Below are 17,940 nucleotides of genomic sequence, written 5' to 3'. Positions count from 1 at the left end.
ACTCTTTGAGACCAAATGTATTCCCCACCCCAGGGAAGCCATTCTTGCCCTTGGTGACACTCACATCTGCTAAGTCAACATTTTGGTTATCAAAGCTTGAGAGACTTGGACTTCACCTTGCTTTAGGACTTGGGTTTTGTTTTCACTAAATTATTGCACTGCTGTGTTCTGCTTGCATATCCTTTGTCTTTAAGCAAACTCTGAGCTTCAAGAACAACATTTACATCTTCCACGTTTTGACTAGGACTCAGCATGGCATTCCCAGCTCCTAAAGGGAGATCATTAATGTTGGCTCGATGGACAGGCACTATCGATTGACGTGAGAATGCCCTGAATATTAGTGAACTTGAGGAAGCTCACGAGCTTCTGTCAGGTTGATTGATTAGACATCTTCCAGAACTCTGGATGCCAAAACAAAAGCCACTGCTGTTCTGCAGGGGAGTGAAGACAGAAGGGAGTGAGGGGGGCTGGGAAGGGGTGAGAGCAGTGGCGCACAATTTGTGGTTGAACCAGCAGATCCCTTTGCCCTAAACTAAGGACACACAGCCCCTGAACAGCATGACCTAGAGAAATAAATACGATCTCAGGACACCTCACCCAGCAAAAGCATTAAGGAAAAACTCCCTCTTGCAAGCCTTTCTGGAATTCAATGATTCACCACAGCCCCATAGTTGCCTCCAGCTCATTGTTGTTGCCACTGACAACTGGCCGCCAGCATTCAAAGAGATAACAGTTCACAATGCCTACTTTCTCTATTTATTGCAGAAGTGATGCTGCTGTGGCTGCTCCTACTGCACAAGAACTGAATGTAAAACACTCTCAGGATGAGCTGCAGCACTGGAGAGAACAGGAGCGGACAAGATTCCTTGTGCGAGAGAGGAGACCCAGGCAGCACTCTCACTCCCCGTGAGGGACCCAGGCCCCTGTGAGGCACCCCGTGAGGGTCCCAGGAGCTGAGCCTCAGGCCTTGACTTACTTATTAAGACTTTAGTGGGTTGAATCTGCATTTGCAACGCCGGCATCCCATATCAGAGCACTGGTTCAGGTCCTGGCTGCTCCACTCTGATCTAGCTCCCTGCTAATGCACCTGGGAAGGCAGAGGGTATGACACAGGTGCTTGGGCTCCTACCACCCCAGGGGAGACCCGGATGGAGTTCCTGGCTTCTGGCTTTGGCCTGGCCCAGATCTGCCTGTTGCGACCATTTGGGGAGTGAACAAGCAGATGAAAGATGAATCGCGCTCTCTCTCTCTCTCTCTCTCTCTCTGACTCTAAATGTATGTTGTCACTCTTCCTTTCTAATAAAAAAAGAAAAAAACAAAACAGAACAAAAAAAACCCTTCTACTCCCCATGCATTGCTGTGGGCCATTTCTTTGTGAGTGGCTCTGGGCAGCCATTTCTCCCAGGGACATGCCGTTTATATGTACTTTGCAAAACTAAAACATCCTTGCCATCTAAGTCCCAAAGGGAGTGTCAGCCAGCCACAGAATCAAATGTCAATAATCATTTGCTTATTTAAAGCACATTTCTGTTCAAAGAAAGGGAAATGTAGAAACCACATTCCACAGAATATGAGAGAGGCCCATTTCTTTTATATTAATTAAAAATGTGTAGCTGGTAAAGCTCCCAGATGTGCTATATCGTCATCAGTTCAATCATCATAGAACGATTATTTGTCTTTACTAGTCCTCCACTACCCTCTCTGCTCTGCTCAGTTAGGTTTCAGTCGCTGAACTGACTTTCCCTGTGCAGTCAGAGGCACAGTATTCAATCCTGAGCCCAAATGTCCCAGGCAACTCTGGTCTACCCATAAAACTCACTAACTTTCGGAAAATTGTTACTGAATCCTCTTTGATCTTATGGCATGTTAGTATTTACACGACTAGATTTTACTTTTTTTTCCCAGCACTTTTTTAAACTAAAAGCTTTTCGAAATAAAATTCACATATAAATATGTACAATTCAACATATTTCAAATATATTAACAGAATCATGCATATATTACTACCACCAAATTCCAGAATATTTTCTTCACCTCTCAAATACATTTCATACCTGTTAGTATTCACTTCATTACTTTCTATCTCTTGCCCCTGGTAACCACTCATTTTTTTATTTTCATGAATTTGCTTATTTGGAAATTATACTTTTGTGTCTGACTTTTTTCATTTACCAACACGCTTTCAAGGTTTATCTGTGTTGTAGCATGCATCCCTTTTACAGGTAAGGAATATTCCGTTGCTTAGCTATACTACATGTACTTGCTCATTCACCTGGTGATGTAGTCTTGGGGTGTTTGTACTTTTTTGTCTAATATGAATTATGCTGTTATGACTATCATATACAAGTGTCTGTATAAAGATACATTTTCATTGTTCTTTGGTCATTATCTAGGGGTATAATTATTACATAATACAGTAACTGTGTATCCAATATTTTGGGGAACTATCAAACTATTTAAACACAGGATTATATATATTATAATATGTATTATATATTATATATATTACATATTATAATATATTATGTACTATATTGTATATAACATATAAAATATATATAATTTATATATATATTTTTTTTAACAGGCAGAGTTAGACAGTGAGAGAGAGACAAAGGTCTTCCTTCCATTGGTTCACTCCCCAAATGGCTGCTACGGCTGGCGTGCTGTGCTGATCCGAAGCCAGGAGCCAGGTGCTTCTCCTGGTCTCCCATGCGGGTGCAGAGGCCCAAGCACTTGGGCCATCCTCCACTGCCTTCCTGGGCCACAGCAGAGAGCTGGACTGGAAGAGGAGCAACCTGGCACCCCGAATGGGACTAGAACCCGGGGTGCCAGCGCCACAGGCGGAGGATTAGCCAAGTGAGCCGCGGTGCCGGCCATACATAATTTATATTTCTGATAGTAATGAATGAAATTTCCAATTTCTTTTTTTTTTAAAGATTTATTTATTTGAAAGCAGGGTTACAGAGGGGCAGAGGCAGAGAGAGAAAAATTTTCCATCCACTGGTTTACTCCCCAAATGGCTGCAATGGCCAGAGCTGGGCCAATCCAAAGCCAGGAGCCAGGAGCTTCTTCCAGGTCTCCCATGCAGGTGCAGGGGTCCAAGGACTTGCACCATCTTCTATTGCTTTCCCAGGCCATAGCAGAGAGCTGGATCAGAAGAGGAGTAGCAGGGTCTTGAACCAGCAGCCATATGGAGTGCTGGCATTGCTTGTAGTGGCTTTACTCACTATGCCAAAGCTCCGTCCCCAAAGGTTCCAATTTCTACATATCCTCACAGACACATTTGACTTTTCCTTTTTTATTTGTTTTTTGATTTAACACCATACTGGTAGAAATAAAGTGGTAATTAATTTTAGTTTGGGTTTTCATTTTCCTGAGAATTAATGATATTACATATATTTTCTTGTGCTTATTGACCATTTGTCTTTCTTTGGAGAAATGTCTACTCAAATATTTAGCACATTTAAAGATTATTTGTCATTTGTTTCAGATTGTAAGTGTTTTTATATATACTGGATGCTAGACCTTTATTGGAAATATAGTTTGCAAATACTTTCTCCCATTCTGTTGGTTATAATTCCATTTTCTTTATATTTAGTGAAATATGCCAATCCCCAAAAGACAAATACCATATGTTTTCCCAGATCTGTGGTAACCAATAGAGTATGAAAAAATGTAAAGTATAATTATTTGCATTGCAATCTGCATAAAATTATTCCTGTGCATAAACTGCTGAGAGGAAATGGTTTAAAGTCTAAATGAACTTAATAAAAAAAAAGGAACAAGTTTAACAAAGTGCAATTTACCTATTTTTCCTTTTGTTGCTTGTACTTTTGATATCATATCTCAGAAACTACTGCCTCATTCAAAGTCCCAAAGATTTTATTTTATGTCTCCTTCCAAATGCTTCCACAGGTTTAGCTTTTACGTGTGGTCATCAGTCTACATTGAGCTCGCTTTCATATCCAGTGTGAGGTAGAGGGTCCAAGTTCAGTATTTTGCATGTGGGTATCCGGTTGTGCTAGCATAATTTGTTGAAAAGACTGTTCTTTCTCTCATCCAATGGTCTAAGCACCCTTGTCACAAACCAGCTGACTAAAATGTACAGGTTCATTTCTGAATGCTCACTTCTATTTCATTGAGCCATACAGACATATGTGCTATCGTTTATGCTAGAACCACTTTGTTCTAATTATGGTAGATTTATAGTAATTAAGTTTTAAAATCAGGATATGTAAGTTTCTAATTATTCTTTTTCAAGATTGTTTTAGTTATTTCGATTCCCTTGCACTTTCAAATGCCTTTCAGGATCAGTTAAAAATTTCTTCAATAAAGACAATTGGAATTTTGACAGGAATTAGATTGAATCAATAGATCAATTTGAGGAGTGCTGCCATGTTAATAATATTACATCTTCCAACAATCCACTTGGTCTTCTTTAATTTCTTTCATTTTGCTTTGTGGTTTTCAGCTCACGGATTTTGTATTTCTATTGTTAAATCGATTCTTAAGCTTCTAATTCTTTTAGAAACTAATGGAAGTAGAACTATTAATTTCATTTTTGGATTTTCCACTGCTAGGGTACAGTAATACAAATAATTTTTGCATAGTGGTCTTAGATCTTCCATGCTGTTGAACTCAATTATTACTTATGATAGATTTTATGTTTATATGGATTATTTAAGACTTTCTACATACAGGTATATGTCCTCTATGAAGAGAAATACTTTCACTTTTTTTCTTGCTATTTTAATGGCATTTGTTGTTATCAAATTGTCCTAGCTAGAACCTGCAATATAATGTGAACTAGAAATCCTAAGAGTGAACATCCTGGTCCTGGTCCTGATCTTAAGGGGAATGATTTCAGCCAGCTGTGGGATTTATCACAGATGCTACTTACCAGGTTGAGGATAATTCTTTTCCTACTTTGAATATTTTATCATGAAAGGGTTTCTTAATTTTGTCAAGTTCTCATTCTGCCTATCAAAATGAGCTTTTTTTGTCCTTTATTAAAATAGCTGTTTCATTGACTGATCTTCCTATATGAAGCCAAATTTTCTTGCCTGTGGTAAATCCCATTCAATCATACCATCTAGTTGTTTTTATATGTTGCTGAATTCCGTTTGCTACTATTTTGTTGAGGATTGTTACATAAGTCTTCCAGAAGGGATATCATGCTGTAGTTTCTTGTGGTATCTTTATCTAGTTTGCTATCAGGGAATATATTAGCATTTTCCACTTGAGTTTCAGGGTAATAGTTTAATTATGCATCATGATTTGCCTGCATTTTTGTTGGTATCTATCAAAACTTTATACACAGTCATATCTACTTATTTTTCCATCTTTTAAATATTTTTATTTTTATTTATTCATTTTTTAAAAGATTTTATTTATTTATTTGAAAAGTAGAGTTAAAGAGAGAGAAGGAGAGACAGAAAGAGAAATCTTCCATCTACTGGTTTACTCCCCAAATGGCCACAACAGCTAGGGTTGGGCCAGGCTGAAGCCAGGAACCAGAGGCTTCATCGGGGCCTCTCATGTGGGAGCAGGGGCCCAAGTATTTGGACCATCTTCAGCTGCATTCCCTGGCACATTAGCGGGAAGCTGGATCAGAAGTGGAGCAGCCAGGACTTAGGACTTGAATTGGTGCCCATAGGGGATGCTAGTGTCACATAACATCATAAGGCTGGCCCCAAATCATTTTTATTTTTGTAATTTATTCAGAAGTCTTAGACAGACAGAGACAGAGATCTTCCAAATCGATAGGGTCACTTCCCAAATGTCTGCAATAGCCAGGGCTGCTTGAGGCTGAAGCCAGTGGCCTAGGACTCAATCTAATCTCCCACATGGGGCTCAAGGAATCAAGTATTTTCTTCTGCTGCCTCCAGGCTGTACATTAGCAGAAAGCTGGAATAAGTAGAAAAAGGAGCAGGACTCAAACCCAGACTTTCTAACACGGGCCTCAGCTTCTGTGTTGCACCAAAAGTCCACTCCTTTTTTTCCATCTTAAGGTCTAATATCTGTATGGTCTATTTACTAAGGATTGGAACATGGTTGAACTTTTGTTTTATTTTTGCTTATACATATAGTTATGTAATATAATAAAGGGAATAGATAGAAGATACCTACTGTTTTATCTATGGCCATCTCTAAGATAATTTCCATAAGGTTATCTAGCAGGCAAAGGATTTCTTCTCTCACTAATCCTCTATGTTCTGGCTACTAAATTCATATCACTCCCTTAAGCCTATGTCACAATTACCTTTTTCATGAATTTTCTCACAAAGGAGCTTTCTCCTTTAAACTCCTGTAGCGCTTCTGTTTCAGCCACCCAATAAAGCATACATATGTATATATTTGCTATAGGATTTCGCTGCAGATTTCAGTGTGTTTTTTCTTCCCTGAAAGATGTCTGACTCTGCTTTACATCTAATAAGTAACATACATTAGTTCCCACATAATATATGTTGTAGTAACAATCTTCTTAACTCATTCTTGATGTAATACTCAGGAATTCCATATGATACATAAAGTTCTTATATTAGATACCCATTGCTACTGTTTTTAAATTCATCAAACATGAATAATCAATTAATTTTTACTATATCCCAAGCATTTCCACCTATTCTACAACTACACAAACAAAGCACTTAAAATGGTCTTTCTTCATTGAAACCATATTATATCATAATATGGTAAAATGAAAATTAGAACCTGAGAACAATGAATTATGTAATAGCTATTTAGCAAAAATAAATAAATAAAACACTCCAAGGTAAAAGTCTGCTCCTCATCCCTCGCCGTGACTTGCTTTTCCAAGAATAAATAAAAGTACCTGGGGTCAGCAGGATGACCGACGTGACAATCAGGGAGCAGATGACCAGAATCACAAGCAGTGCGATTGCGATTCCTTTCCAGTTTCTTTGTGGAGGGTTACTGCCCACCAGCTCCTAAAAACAACAAGAAAGAGAACCCCGGTGAGTAAAGAAATCAAATGGACCAAGTAATTGTTTCTCATTTAAATCAACAACCAATACACGAAGCACACAGAGGAATGTTCCTGGAAGCTATCAGTAGCTCCTTTCTGTGCTCTCCTGGTCTCAGTGCCCAGAGGCTTCAGGCTTTCTCCTTCCTGTAACCTAGCAGAACTTTTTATCTCAAAAAAGAATCTAAGGCACCAGTGTTGTGGGGCAGTGCATCAAGCTGCCGCCGGCAATGCTGGCATCCCCTATCAGAGGACTGGTTCCTGAGTCCTGGCTGCACTCCCTCTGAGCCAGTTCCCTGCTAATGCACCTGGGAAGGCAGCCGAGGATGGCCCAAGTGCTTGGGATCCTGCCACTCTTGTGGGAGACCCAGGTGGAGTTCCTGGCTCCAGATCTGTTATTGAAGCCATTTGGGAAGTGAACCAGAAAATGGAAGGTCGATGTCTCACTCTCTTTCTCTGTTTCTGCCTTTTAAATCAATTAATTAAATAATCTTAAAAAATAAAGAATCTTGGGCTAGTGCTGTGGCATAGCAGATAAAGCTGCCACCTACAGTGTTGGCATCCCATGTGGGTGCTGGTCTGAGTCCTGGCTGCTCCTCTTCCAATCTAGCTCTCTGCTATGGCCTGAGAAAGCAGTGGAAGATGACCCAAGTCCTTAGGCCCCTACACCCACATGGGAGATCCAGAAGAAGCTCCTGGCTCCTGGCTTCGGATCGGATCAGTTCTGGCTGTTGTGGCCACTTGGGGAGTGAACCAAAGATGGAAGACCTCTCTCTCTCTCTCTCTTTGCCTCTGTAACTACACCTTTCAAATAAATAAATAAATCTTAAAAAATAAGTAATGAATCTGATACATCATGTTAAAGCTTTCGTACAAATCTAATGGTTGTCTCAATGAACTAGGCTCTTCACATGGGGTAATCTTAGAGTTTTCTCGTCATTACAACCAGCTATTACCCCTCAGTCAAGCAAACCCAGGTTTGACAAAATTTTTTGGCCCCAAGTCTTCTCTCATTCCCCCCTCCCCTTTTTCACTCATACTATTGACTCCTACCAACTTTAACGGTTATTTAACAATGCAATGTACTAATTTTAATCAACTTCTACTGATCCTTCACTATCTTGAGTCTTTTCTTCCTACCATAGGTCTTCATACAAAGTTTCAAGATTTTCCAGCTTTTTCTTCACTGAATAATACACCTATGGCTAGGCTAGGCTTTAAGTCCCCTGACAGAATCATACTGGTATTGTAGCAACTGTTGGAATGGGGTAAGGATCTGGAAACATTGCTAACAATTGCTCATGGTTGAGTGAGTCTAGGAAATGAATCAGGCATATTGACTGCTGAGACCAAACTCTAGGGTGATTATATTATTTATATTCCAAACTGACATCCTTTTGAAAGACAAAAATAATCAACACAATCATTATATATTAACTTTATTATTAATAAACAGGTATTAATAAGGGTACATGATCATACTGCAAATGGACAACTCCTGTCACTATATAGATCTGAGATTACTAACGCTCTCTTCTATGGTGTCCATAAGTGCAACTTGTATTAACCAAGCCTAAATGAAGAGTAAACACTGCAAGCTAGGCTCCTGTGGTCACTGCTGTACTCCAAGTGCCACCATGCCACCCAAGGGTGATGGGAAGAAGACAGACATTGCAGTGTCAGCCAAGAAAGAAAAAGATCCTGTGAACCAATTTGTAGGCAAGGCCAGAAAGAAGTGGCCCAAAGGCAAAGTTCAAGACAAGCTCAATAACTTAGCTTTATTTGACAAAGCTACTTGTGATGACTCTGTAAAGAAGTTCCCCACTGAAAGCTTCTAACCCCAGGTTGGTATCTGAAAGACTGAAGATTCAAGGATCTCTGGCCAGGGCAGGGCTTTAGGAGCTTCTGAATAAAGGATTTATCAAACCCATTTTCCAGCACAAAGGTAAAATAATTTACACCAGAAATACAAAGGATGGAGATGTGGCAGCTACTGAGGAAGATCATGAACAGGCCCAGTGGCTCGTTCATTTGGAAAAATAAAACTTTATTAAATTAAAAAGTCAACAATGTGATAATAAATGTATCTTTATCCATGATTGGCAATTCATAAGATTATATCAAACTGCTTCAAATTATTCAACCATAGGTCCTCCCCAGCCCAAACATACCCATCATATGAACACAGATCAAGGCTGGATAGTGATAAGCCTCAAATACCAAATATTTTGAGTATTCTTATTTGGAAACATATAACATGGAAGAGGAGAAGACTTATTTTGTGTAGCTTCAGAAGGCAGAGTTGGAACAAAAAGAAAATTTCATAGAGGCAAAATTGTGAATTGTGTATCAAATAAACTTCAGAATTTCTAACCCAAAGTATTGCAGACTTCTTCACCAGGAAGAAAGCAGGATTTGTGAGGATCCCGGAGGACCAGTTCTTCAGGGACAGAAGATGATCTTGAGAATGTATAACACACCATCAGTTATTTGGACACATAGAGAATGGAAAAGAAAGATGCAGAACTGTGGAAGTTGGGATTGGGAGTGGAAAAATGGATGCTTCCTGAAAAGGGACAAAGACTCCCTCATCATAAATAAAAATCAATTCAAGGGGCTGGTGCTATGGCACAGCGGGTTAACGCCCTGGCCTGCAGCACCGGCATCCTATATGGGCACCGGTTCTAGTCCTGGCTGCTCCTCTTCTAATCCAGCTCTCTGCTATGGCCTAGGATAGCCATAGAAAATGGCCCAAGTCCTTAGGCCCCTGCACCCACATGGGAGACCTGGAGGAAGCTCCTGGCTCCTGGCTTCAGATCGGTGCAGCTCTGGCTGTTGCGGCCATCTGGGGAGTGAACCAGTGGATGGAAAGCCTCTCACTCTGTCTCTATCTCTCTCTGTAACTCTGTCTTTCAAATAAATTTTAAAAAATCAATTCAAGATGGATCAGAGATTTGTATGTAATACTAGGAACAATGAAAGAAAATGTAGGGGAAACACATCAAGATATTGGTGTAGATGATGACTTATTGAATAAGACCCTAAAAGCATAGGCAACAAAAGCAACACAAGAGAAATGGGATACTATCAATCTCAGAAGCTTCCGCACAGCAAAGAACTCAATCAACAAAGTGAAGAGACATCTGACAGAATAGGGGAAAATATTTGCTAGCTACTTATCTAACAAAGGTAAATATTCAGATTATACCAGCAACTCTAAAAACTCAACAACAAATGCACAACAAATCCAGTTAAGAACTGGGCAAAAGACATTAATAGCAAGTTCTCAAAAGAAGAAACACATTTATGAAAAAAACTGCCCAATGTCATTAGCCACCAGGGGAATGCAAATCAAAACCACAATGAGTATCACCTCACTCTTGTCACAATGGGTTCTATCCAAAAGACAGAAAGCAACACATATGGGGAAAGAGGTGAAGAAAGGGGGACTTTTATACACTGTGGGGGGATGTACATTAATGCAACCATTGTAGAAAATGGCACGGGGATTCCTGAAAATGCTAGAAACGCAACTGCCATATGATCCAGCAGCCCTACTACTGGGTATACACCTAAAATACATGAACATGCTGTATCAAGGAGACACCTGCTCCACAATATTTACAGCAGCACTATTCACAATAACCAAGATACACAATCAACCAAGGTATCCATTATTAGATGTATGGATAAACTAATGTAGCATACATGCACCACAGAATACTATCCAGCCATAAGAAGGAGTGAAATCCTGTCATTTATAGTAAAATGGATAGACTAGAGGATATCATGTTGAGTGAAATAAGCCAGACATAGAAAGACAAATAATGCATATTGTCCCTCAATGTGGAAGCTAAACAAACAAAAAATACAAGGCTGTTTTGATAATAACTGCCCTTTAGTATGTCTTAAAATCTGGTATTTTGATTCCTCTGGCTTTGTTTTATTGTATAAGATTGCTTCAGCTATTTGGGGTCTCTTGTGTTTCCATATGAATTTCAGCATCATGTTTTCTATACAGCCTGGTACTGGTACAAAAACAGATGGACAGACCAATGGAATAAAATAGAAACACCAGAAATCAATCCAAGCATCTACAACCAGCTTATATTTGACAAAGGAGCTAAAATCAATCCTTGGAGCAAGGACAGTTTCTTTAACAAATGGTGCTGGGAAAACTGGACTTCCACATGCAGAAATATGAAGCAAGAGCTTTACTTTACACCTTATACAAAAATCCACTCAAAATGGATTAAAGACCTATATCTATGACCTGATACCATCAAATTGTTAGAGAAAATTGGGGAAACTCTGCAAGACATTGGCATAGGTAAAGACTTCCTGAAAAGACCCCAGAGGCATAAGTAATCAAAGCCAAAATTAACAAATGGGATTTACATCAACTTGAGAAGATTCTATACTGCAAAAACAAAAACAAAAACAAAACAAAACAAAAAACCACTCAGGAAACTGAAGAGGCAACCAACAGCATGGGAGAAACTATTTGAAAACTATTCAACTGGTAAATGTTTAATAACCAGAATATATAAAGAGATCAAGAAACTCAACAACAAAACAAACAGCCCAGTGAAGAAATGTGCAAAGGACTTAAACAGACATTTTCAAAAGAAATCCAAATGGCCAACAGACACATGAAAAAATTCTCAGGATCAATAGCCATTACAGAAATGCAAATCAAAGGCCGGTGCCATGGCTCAGCAGGCTAATCCTCCGCCTAGCGGTGCCTGCACACCAGGTTCTAGTCCTGGTTGCCCCTCTTCCAGGCCAGCTCTCTGCTATGGCCTGGGATTGCAGTGGAGGATGGCCCAAGTGCTTGGGCCCTGCACCCCATGGGAGACCAGGAGAAGCACCTAGTTCCTGCCTTTGGATCAGCGCGGTGCGCCGGCCGCAGCGTGCCAGCCACGGCGGCCATTGGAGGGTGAACCAAAGGCAAAGGAAGACCTTTCTCTCTGTCTTTCTCTCTCACTGTCCACTCTGCCTGTCAAAAAAAAAAATGCAAATCAAAACCACAATGAGGTTTCACCTCACTCCAGTTAGAATGGCTTTCATACAGAAATCAACATGTTCCTAAAATTGTACTTATGAAATGCATGAAGTTTGTATTGTGGAGTTCTGTTATGAGTAATTAATTCAAACCCTAAGTTAGCTTAGATTAAGTACATTTGAAGTTAAAAAAAGACAGGCCTTAGGGTACGGGAATGAAAGAGTAAAACTATTCCTGGAATTTAGATTCTTCCGCATTCCTGTATGATGCCTAGCCCCTGAGTTGCTCAAATGCACCAGTGAAATGCATAAATAAGAAGGAACTCACCTACCTGTGTAGTGAGGTATGTACTACTCTAGTGCATAAAAATGCTGGTGGGGGCGGGATGGGGCTTCTGGGCTCAGCGCTGCGCTGTTGTCTGTGCGGTGGGAGCCCCAGCTGGCTGCAAATAAAACCCCTTGCTTTTGCATCTGCGACTGTCTTTTGTGGGTAAATTGGGAAAAGTCTCAAGGTCTAAAACGCAACAGTATTTCTTAAATAAAATTTTCTTGGCTATGTTTCTATGTTTATAATCAATACTATGTTTGTTATTCAACAAATATAAGCCCTTTCAATTAAAAAAAAATCTGAGCACAAAATAGTGATTTGTAGAGGCTGGAGGGGGGATGGAAGGGATAAAAAGTTTTTGGATTAAAAAAATAGGGAAGCTGAGTGCAGTTCATTAATTGTGACAAAGAAAGTAATACAAGATGTTAAAAGGGGAAATGGAGTGAGAAACATACGGGAACTTTTGGTTTTACTACCTCAAAATTTTTACTTTGTAAATGTAAGACCATTATCAAATAAAATGTTAAAAAGACTGAAGAAAAAAAAAACCAACCTCTGCTTCCTCCAGGCCTACGGTGCTAAGAAGATATTTTGCACTGAAAATCAATTCAGTTCCTATTATTGAATGAACTAATGCACAGGAAGATAACCACATGGGCAACAACAGCACATCACACTTCGGGAAAGGGTTCTGGGCTATGGACACCATCTCCTAAGAACAGAGGCATCACATTCTCTTTCCGGCAGTATTCTTGCATTTAGGAAGCAGGGTAATTTTACCCATGAGAACAAAGATGTTCTTTACTAAATTCCATTTTCATTTGTCAAGTTTCATTTTTCAGAGTGCAGGTAATTTTCTTTTACCACACAAATAACATTGTAACATAATAAAGGGAAATAAGAGGAAAAATGAAAAATATGGCTAATTCAAGCAATCAAAACTTTAATCTTTTCCATATGCCTTTTTAGTTCTGGTCTGTGTGCATATTTAATTTTTTATAAAGGTATGCCCAGGGAATAGATATGGCTTTTCAGTTAAAATACAGGTTAATGTGTGCTTCCTTGAACATTCAGTTTGGCTTCCAAAATTCAGACTTCCTAATTTTAACTTGCAGAGTTGAACTATGAAAAATTTAAGTAGAACTGACCCTGATTTCCATAAAGAATAAGCGAAGTCAGTCAATTATCCCTTGACACATTCAGTTTTAGTAGTGTATTTCTCAGCAGAAACATATATTTTTGGCCCACAATGGTGAAAATGAGGTTATAAAACATTCCCCATAATATTTGGTACTATATGGATACTTGGAGGTCAAGTAAAATGACAATGAATGTTTACAACCTACATTTGATCTAAAAAAGGGACTAAATCGCCCACCCACTCATTATCCATCAATTTGCCCACCCACCAATCCATCTATCTACATCTGTCCATTTACCTATTCACCAACCCGGGTATCCACATTTGTCCATACATGCCTCCACCCACATATCCATCCTCTCACCCACATATCCATCTCTCATTTATCTGGGGTTTATTCTGCTAGGCTCTAGATACAGGAACTCGGATACAGAACTGAATAAAACAGACAACGGCACTGTTATCAAGCCCAGGTCAATCATCTTTTCCCATATTTCTCTCTTGTTGTCTAGATCAGGAATGATGGGACCATCAATAGTTAGATAAGTCTGCTAAGAGAAGAAAAAAGTCAGACAAGGTGGCTCAGGTAAGCTGTTGGCATACGAGAAGGGCAGAGAGACCTTCTGAGTACGTGATGTTTGCTCACTACCAAGAGAAGATAACTCAGGTAGAGGCAGTGAGAGGCACCCATACTTCAAGACAACACAGGCTTTAGCGTGGAGGACAAGAAGGAACAGTGGTTAGAGTGGCAAGGGTGAGGCGACTGAGATGACAAAGGAGAGCGTGGGAGCAAGGGGTCAAGGAGGGCAGGACCTGGCAGAACTGTGCTGCCTTCTGGTGGCCTCTGAATGAAAGAAGTTTGGGCACAGGAGAGGGTGTGACCCCAATTCCCACTTATAAATAAATATAACCAGGAGAGCTGCTCCATGGAGATCAACCAGGGAAACCAGGGCGGGGACAGGAAGGGCCAGCAAGGAAGACAGAGTGACAGTGATTCGTCTCAGGTAGTGTTGGTGCACGTGGTGAGAGGCTGAATTTTGGGCATAGTATAAAAAGATGTTAGTCAACAGTGCTATTGGAAACAAATGATTCAGAGCTGATGTTGGGGTACATCTATGGATCACTTCGGTATTGGCAGATCTCTCTGCTCAAGATAAATGTCCTTTGTGCACATCACATAGTAACTGTGTCCCCAACAGTGACTCCGTTGCATCCTGTTTTACCCACACATTTTAGGCAGGGAATGTGTTCAAGCTGGCTCCTCCTTGTGGAAAACACGGATTCATCTCATCTTGGCCTGAGCTTCCTTATAGCTTCCCTGCATTTCCCTCACCTCCTGTCTCATATTCCACGTTATAACTCCATGTTTTATGATGAGGAGTGCATATTCCAACGTTAGCCCTAAGGAGAAGATGACTTAAAAAATTAGAGAAGAGAAAAGCCGCAAGGATGGAAGAGATGAGAGACAAAAGGAACTGATTACTTAAGTTCTATAAAGGTCAAATGCAAACGTTTAAAAGATTTATAATTTATAAAAACTATAGAAACATAAAATATTACTTGACTATGTATTGCTATCACTACTAAATGATGTTTCAGTGGTATTTGACATATAATATGGAAGGAACTCAAACAAGCATCATACTCCTATAATTTTATAAAGGAAGTCAAGGTTACACAGTATCACGTTCCTTTTACCACATACCTTGTTGCAACATCTTAAAGAAGGGAAATCAGAATTTGTACTTTGGTTGGGTGCCCAGAGAAGGGTGATCCTGATTCCAGTTATGTGACTCCATGACAAATGGAGTGATGTATTCTTTAAGCAGCAGACAACCACCTTGAGTGTGTCTTGTACAAACACAGGGCGTGCTTGCTTTATGTATTTTGAGTACTTCAGAGTTAGAGGCACAGGAAGAGCTGTACCCAGCAGAAGTGGGATTGGAAGATGGTTTCCCAACAATCTGAAGCCTCTTCCTAAAGACATAGCTCTACCATTAGAGACTGGAGTGTGAGGAGCCACAGATGCAGGAGGGTCGTGGTGGTAGGCAGACAGCAGGGACTCTGCTGACCCCATGACGGGGACAGCTGGCAATTTCACATTTTATTTTCCTTAGTGAAAGGCAGAGAGGTCAACCAGATGGCCCTCTCACTAGGGAAGGAGGAAGTGAATTAAATTATTTTTTCACAATAATCCATCTTTGAACCCATCAATCTCTTCTTCTATATGGCAGCTTTCATAAGTATATTAAGACTAAAGATTTTTCCTCATTTCCCAAATGGAAAGATGCCTTTTCTAGGATTACTTAGATACAAGGTTAGGTAATGGGCATTTTTTTAAATTCCAGAAGATATATATATATATATGTGTGTGTGTGTGTGTATACATATGTATATATAAATATACATATATATATAAATATACATATATATATAAATATACATATGTATACATATACATATACACAGAGATGTACATATGTACACACACATATACATATAGGCATATATACACATATATACCTATATACATATACATATACACACATATATGTCTATATGCATATATACACATATACACACATACACACACACACACACATATATATATATATATATATATATATATATATATATATAAATCAATGAGCTGTTGGGCTTACTATTCTAGGCTGGACATGAAAATAGGAGTCCATCTTATTTAAGCAAGCAGATTCCAGCTTGTGGCCTAACAGAGCAGGCTATATACCTAACAGCAGAGAATTTCTCCTTTTGCAAGACTCTAGCTTCCTCGTGTCTGGTGCTTTGCTTCTTGTGAGCACTTTTGAGATGCTTTTGCTGGCTGTGTGACGAGGGAAGGCGGAGTGGGTATGGCCACAAGATATGAATCAGTGCTTGACTCCATGTGAATGACTGTGACAGATGCAGGGCTGGGTGGGCTAAGCAGTCATTGCTGAAAGACAGAAGCAACCAACGGTGTGGCAATGGGAGGGGTGGGAACAGAGGCAGAGACAAGCCTACCCCCCAAATATGCTGTTGATTACATTAACCAGAAGCTAATTTTGGTTGACCAGCCCCACTTTGGAGAACCAGCAGTTAATTAGGAATCTCCATCGTCTTCATGAAAGAATAACCAGACACGGAATCTCCAGCGCGCCCTTCTCCGGACACCTGCCACCACACGGCTCTGTGCTTAGAGGAAGGCTCTGTCCCTCGGGTTCTCCACCACTCGTTCTGTCTGTCCTTGTGGACTTACCTAGGAGCCACTCTCCATTTCTCATTCAAACTTAGAAACTTCTAAGGTTGACTATTTTACATAACATGACTTTATATTACTGCCTGAGGGCACAGCACTTTGAAATCACATCCTCCACCATTACTAAGACAGCTGCCAGCCCTCTGCCTGCAGTTCAGCAAAGCTGAGTACGGAAAATGAGCTTCTGCTCTATCCATTCTTCTAGAAAAAAAAAAAAAACAAAAACAGGTGGATTAATGACTCCAATATCTATGTCAAATTTTTTTGGTTGTTTTTCCCTCAAATTCAAACACCCAAGCTCAAATTATTTTAAGCTCTTCAGTTTAATTGGCTGTGTCTGATAGGTTCTTTTATGAAATTAATTCAAAATGTTAGAAATTCTTACCTGCAGAGTTCCTTCTAACTTGGAGCTATTTTGATATAATGTTTTAAAAGGTATCAAGTTGTTCCATTTATACCCCAAAGCAATGGCACTGTGATCTGAATGCCCTCAGGAGAAATTTAACAACCTAACGTGCCAGAGAGAAATCCTCTTTGTGAGATATGGCTATCAAAGCAAGCTGCAGGATTCAAAATGGAGCACTCAGATCCTTCACCGTGGCTGGTTATAATAACAATGTCTTAGCATCTTCAGATAATGACTGCCTTTGCATGGACTCCCCGAAACCCACAGGCAATTCTGAGACTAGTTTTATATACTGGGAAGCTGCTTTTTGGCAAGCTCAATGGATCACTTCTCAAAGTCAGAAATCCCTGCAGGCACTCAATAAATATTAAGTAGCTAACGACCAAGTCTCAAAGACAAGACCCACCAGCAATTTAATAGCAGAAACTAAAGCAATTCAAGCTCATTTTTTCCAAAGGGTTTCCCACCCCAATACAAAACTCACTCCAACTCAGTGCAGATGCCCTGTGAACAGTGCTCAGGCAAAATGACTTCAACTGCCCTCCTCCATCTCCCTGGGGCTGCTGGAAGCCACATTTCTGCCCCAGGAGCCTGCGCCTCTGCTCTACAGCCTTAGATAGTTAACACAACCTGGGTCAGAAGTCTGTTCCAGAATCTTAGGTGTGGGATTAAAATATTCCAATTTTCTCTTGGCTGTTGTTATGAAAAAGGGAAGGTAGGTGGGGGGAATTAAGTGTCTGTTTCCGTATGGTGTAGGGAAATAATACAGAATGAGAGGCATGAATTAACGAGGCTCAGTGCAAAAGGATGAGAGCAA

The 17,940-nt window shown here is 40.0% G+C and overlaps 1 protein-coding gene across 1 annotated transcript in view; it reads right to left on the bottom strand.

Moving 5' to 3' along the window:
* The window catches only part of DPP6 (dipeptidyl peptidase like 6), an 889,247-nt gene that overhangs the window by 473,603 nt on the left and 397,704 nt on the right, over window positions 1–17,940 (bottom strand). The window contains exon 2 of the mRNA XM_062193815.1: window positions 6,839–6,953. Within this exon, the coding sequence (XP_062049799.1) occupies window positions 6,839–6,953 (115 nt within the window). The remainder of the gene's footprint in view (window positions 1–6,838; window positions 6,954–17,940) is intronic.

This window comes from Lepus europaeus, chromosome 5, assembly GCF_033115175.1.
Source record: "Lepus europaeus isolate LE1 chromosome 5, mLepTim1.pri, whole genome shotgun sequence".
Classification (NCBI taxonomy): domain Eukaryota; kingdom Metazoa; phylum Chordata; class Mammalia; order Lagomorpha; family Leporidae; genus Lepus; species Lepus europaeus.
This window is presented reverse-complemented; position numbering and strand designations above follow the sequence as displayed.